At 41.5% G+C, this 5,310-nt stretch overlaps 1 protein-coding gene across 1 annotated transcript in view; it reads left to right on the forward strand.

Moving 5' to 3' along the window:
• The window catches only part of DOLPP1 (dolichyldiphosphatase 1), a gene marked incomplete at its 5' end in the record, with an annotated part of 12,182 nt that extends 11,199 nt beyond the window's left edge, over window positions 1-983 (forward strand). The window contains one exon of the mRNA XM_010166011.2: window positions 323-983. Within this exon, the coding sequence (XP_010164313.2) occupies window positions 323-359 (37 nt within the window). The remainder of the gene's footprint in view (window positions 1-322) is intronic.
• Between the last annotated feature and the right edge of the window lie 4,327 nt (window positions 984-5,310).

Here is a 5,310-nt window from a genome sequence, read left to right on the forward strand (position 1 = left end):
AGACCAGGTTGCTCAAAGCCTCATCCAGCCTGGCCTTGAACACTTCCAGGGAGGAGCATCCACAGCTTCTCTGGGCAACCTGGGCCAGTGTCTCAACACCCTCAGAGTAAAGAATTTCTTCCTAATATCTAATCTAAATCTCCCCTCTTCCAGTTTAAAGCTATTTCCCCTTGTTCTGTCACTCCCTGCCCTTATAAAAAGTCCCTCCCCAATGTGGTGCCAAACAGAGCCTTATTTTAATCCTTCAATCTTTTGCCCACTGGTTTCCTTGGTGGGCTGTGACTGATGTATCTCTCACCCACCCTCTGTGTTGCCGTTGCAGAAACAGACAGCGCAAGCTGGGTACGAAGCTCCAGTGACTCGGGAAGCGTGGGGACCAGAGTGCACGTTTTAATGGAGACAGACAAGAGCAGAGACCTGGGAGCAGCAAGGAGCCTTTTAACAGACGGACCAAAGGAACAGGCAGGGACCATACCCAAAACCTGAAAGCCTTTGCTCTGCTTTAGCAGCTAGCTGGATGCTCCCTGATGCATGTGGGACTGTGCAGGAGTAGAAACTCATTTTCCACACAGATGCACATTGCTGGTTGGAATGTACCATCATGTCTACGTCAGGGGAGGGGGGAGAAAATGCCTGGTGTCATGTTTGGGGGAGGGAAAACCAAAAATGAATCCTTTCTGTGACTTTTCTTTTTTTTTTTTTTTTTTTTTTCCAGCATGAAATATACACACTATTTATTTATTTTTTTAAATGGAACTATTGTTTTTGGGGTGGGTGAGGCATTGATTGTGTGTTTTGTTTTTGCTTTTCGTTTGAGTTTTTCTTTCTGGAAGAAGATGACAAAACTAATCTCAAGTGGATCATGCTTAATTAGGGCTTTTAATTTTTAAAAACCTCTTAGGAGGGAGGAGAACTGGGATGGGGTGATCTAGGCAGAAGGGAGAGGAAAGCTTCCTTTCCTTTCTGCAACCGGTTTGGGAGATCAAAATCAATTCCAACTGCACTTTGTACAGATGGAAAGAAAGACTAAAGATCTGGTTTTTAACACTAGTGGTGGTTCTGCAGGGAGGCCTGCACAGATGCCATTAAGGGGAGTGTGTGTGTAAACAAAGGAAAAACTGAAATATACTATTTTTTTTTTTTTCCACTGCTGCTCCTGTTGTGTAATTAGCAAGAGTGTCTTTCTCAGAATCTCTTCTAGGTGGCAAGGTTATCATACCTATCTCACGTTTATTCCATCTCTTCCTTTATACTTTTATTACCTCAGGGTTGCTGTGATCTGTACAGCTTCTGCTGTTGTACTGAGTGTGCTGCTGATGGCACTAGAAAGTCCGTTGGTTATAAGCAGTGCTGTGCTCCAGGAAGAGTCAGCCCAAAGCCTTACAAAATTCAGTTGCTAGTCTTTGTCTTAAGCACTGGATTTTAATTTTTTTTTTCCTGTTAAAGCTTAAGGGAGGGATTTTTAAGCATGAACAAAGTGACAACCATAAATGAGTACCAAGGCAAATGGCTAATAATGAGCTCAGCTGCTGTTTGAATTATTTCTCAGAGTCCTGTTAGAATCCAACCGTGAACTGAAGCAGTGAGCTTATCCTAGCAGAGACTCCTGCCAGTTAGGACAGGCTTGGTTGGGGTTCTGCAGTAGTAACCTTGAATGCCAAACTCTTGCAAGCAAGTTTTGCTTTCTGCCCTTCTTCCATTCTGAGTCTTCGTTTGGCCAGTCAGCTCTCGGGATGCCGTGTCTCTGTGGGAGTGTGCCTGCCATCTCTGTGTGCTGTCATCCACGAGTTGACCTGGCAAGGGCTATACTCCAAGTGCTTCAGGGCTGTGCATGGACACGTTCTGTATTTCTGGTATATAACGCAGCAGTTCAGGTGTAACTACAGAGAAGTATTTATTCAAAGCACAATTGACTTGAACTTTCACAGATAAAGGACAGCTTCTGAACTGGCTCAAAGGTCCTCGGTGTGCCTTCCATGCAGTCATGTGAGCAGAGGTAAAATGACTGTCACATCTCAGTCTTGCTGCCTGTTTTACTATCTCCACTTTAATCAGACTCCTGCATTATAAAGCTCTGTGAAGTGAGATGTGTTTCTATTCATCTTGATTTGGATTATTTTTATTTTTTTAAGTTTTCATTTGTGCCTGTTGCCATAGGAGTTTGTGTGTTCGTATGGAGTGGGAGCTGCTGTATAAACTGTTGGGACAACCAGAGTGTTAACTGTAGAAAGCAGTGATCCTGATTGAGGAGATCAGGAATGAATGCTGTTCAGATTTCTGTGTTTAAGTAGCTCTGGGTAGGAAACTACCTGTTTTCAGTTGTTACAGCAAATATATGTATTTTTTTTTAAGAACTGTTTAGTATTTGCGTAACCTGAGCAATTCTGTTAACATCTGAAGGACATGAGCACTGGATCTGCTTTGAAGGTGCATCAGAATAAAGAGGCATCTTGCAGCTTTCACAAGGACATTTGATCTGACTTAGAACAGCTCTATTAAAATGAGACAGGACATCAGATAGGCCACCTGATATGGTGGTACCATATGTTTCGGTTTGAAAGCTGGTACTGATCACTTATTTCTTGCAAAACCGTTTCTTTTCTCTTTGTATCTGTTGTAAGTTAATTTACAAAGCCAGGGGGGAGATCACAACTCTTGCCCAAGGACAAGGCTGAACGAGTGGGTGTTTCAAGAGTGGCTAACACTTCCCTAGCCTCTCTTAAGCTGTTATGACAGACTGCTGGAAAAACTGTGTGTGGAAGCACCTCTTGAGAACGAGAGCATAGAGGAGAGGTTTCATCTCCTCATGGAGAGCAGTGTAGTGTATAAAGCTGTTCCCTTCCTGTTGTCTTCAAACCCAAGCTTCCTACAGTAATTTCTTAGGAGTAAGGGAAAGGAAGAAGAGCTCTTGTAAGACACTGTAATAAACTCTCCTCTGTTCTCTGTGAGTTGTTTGTAATCTGCATCTTCTGCCTACTTTTGCTGTACCTTTCCAGAAATCTTTACAATACTTGATATAGTAGAAATTCCTTAGGATCCCATGGATTTTCTTAACTAAATGGTGCTGTGCAGGAAAAAGATTTGAGCTCTGCCTTATTATCCTACACTTGTATGAAGTCTCCTGCCCCTAGTTTTCTGAGATGGTGTATTTTCTTTGGAATATGTAGCTTTGCAAGCAGATGCTTTCTATTCCTCCCCTGTACTTGAGGGGGCTGGATGGAGATATTAAGACAATAAAAGGAAGGTGACAGAATGCTGTGGTTCCCTGTTCTTGCTGTCCCCACACAAACATCCTCCCATAAAGGGTAGTTATGCAACTTCTGCAGTGGCTAAGGAGACTTAAGCCTTTCTGTAGCACTTATCTGTTTACTGTGTTTCAGTTTATTCAAAGAATATTTCAAAACTTTGCATGACATGGATTACACTACAAAACAGTATTTAACACAGCTAACCAGCAAAGCATGCAACACTACCAGGCTGTGTCATAAATTGCACTCATACCCCAAGAGTTCTCTGAGTATTTTCTGTCTCTGCATTTCTTAAATTATTTGTTCCAAATCGGTAGTTTTTCTGGAACTTAAGTTTCTTGTACTTAATATGCCTTTGAGACCATGGGCATCTCCTGATAAAAAAAATCAGACAATCAGTAACAGGGAGGGGAATATAAGTATTCAGTAAATTGACACCAGAAAAAATCAAGAAGGTATGAATCAGAAGGACATCACATTTTAGAACTTGTACAACAAGAAAATACTTTTTAAAGGAAAAACCTTGTAACGATTTCAGTGTCCTTTCAAGCACTTCAAGAATCAGCTTAATTCATCTGAATTTCAGCTCTGTATATCATTAAGGATGCTTTCAGTGGTTTAGGAATCTTGTATCTCTTTCAGTGTGATAGTCTGCTTCTTGCAGCTGGACTCCGCTGAAGCCAGCGGGATATCCAGATTCAGATCCAGAATAGATCAATCCCATCTTCAGAGATACAGTCACAGCAGTGTGTACTTCTGCTTAATCTTTAATAGGCACTTTCCTCTGAGAGCCTTCCCCGTTGATGAGACCAAGGGCCAGTCTCAAAATACTTCAGTGGCAATACTGTAGCATCAGTGGTTGAAGGCATTGAAGATGGGGAAAAATAACTCGTCCCCTAGCAAGAGAGGTTGATTCAGTACAGGGGGAGGATTACTTTGGCAAAAGGATTTTATTTTCTTTCCAAATATGAAAGGCTCCATAAACCCAGATGTTATTCCAGCAAGGTTTAGTCTTTTATGTAGTATTTACACAATCACTTACACAGTGATAATACTGAGGATCCTCCTGCAGTTTTCAGTCCAGTTCATACAGAGGAGTCAACAGAGCAGGGACGCGTGCTCGCAGGTCTGTAGTGCTCCTGTTGGTTTTCTTTAGACTATCCCCCTCCGTTCAGAATTCTTCTAAAAGATCAACTAAATCCATGTAGATGATGTGAAAGTGGCAGTTCATACAATCACTGGCTGTGCAGGTGAGTTTCAGTTAAATTTTCCTTTTTAAGGTTTATTTAGGTGTAAGATAGAAGCTTTGATATGACATCCTTTTAGGAAAAAAAAAATGCAGTAGCATTGGCTTGTGTCTTTCAAGAAGCAAATCAGACATTGTTTTTTCCTTTTACTTTAAACAGATTTAGTGCAAATTTCTTCATAGATGTTCACCAAGGCACTTTGATCATGTCCCTTGCTGTTCTATGATCAGATAAGTATCAATTATGATCAAATATTTCCCTGTAACAAAACAGGCCATCAGACTCCTGATGCTTCTGTGATGGTGATGTCCCAGCAGCCACATCTTGGAGGGTGTGCAATTTAAATATTAAATTCCTGTTGCAGAAATAGCACTAGAATTCTTCATTACCATATGGTTTTACTAAATGAAAGTACAGTCAGGAGCTTGGGTTCTGGCAGATTCATTGGAAGTAATGCTTACAAAAAATCCTATGCTACAACTGAATGTAAATGTTTATAGAGAAATCTTTTTACTGTGTCAACTGAACATGAAAACACTGTCATGAGATCAACAGAGCTGGCACAAATCTGAGTAACTGGGCAGAAAGAAAAAGCTCCAAGAGTGGCAGAAAAGGTGCTGTACTGTTACTGCAGGAACAGTGGCTGCCAGAGAGGACGAACATCTACAGTGCCCCCAGGTTCTCAGCTTTCTTCCTGCCCTTCAAGATTTTCTGCCTTGTTAAAGCAGTGTGATGTGAAAGAAGGACGATTCTGGAGTTGTTTTTCCTTTGGCTCTAACAGAATTGAACTCTGGGGGCCAGCAATGTATGTTCTG

The sequence above is a fragment of the Antrostomus carolinensis genome, unplaced genomic scaffold, assembly GCF_000700745.2.
Source record: "Antrostomus carolinensis isolate BGI_N321 unplaced genomic scaffold, ASM70074v2 scaffold26634, whole genome shotgun sequence".
Taxonomy (NCBI): domain Eukaryota; kingdom Metazoa; phylum Chordata; class Aves; order Caprimulgiformes; family Caprimulgidae; genus Antrostomus; species Antrostomus carolinensis.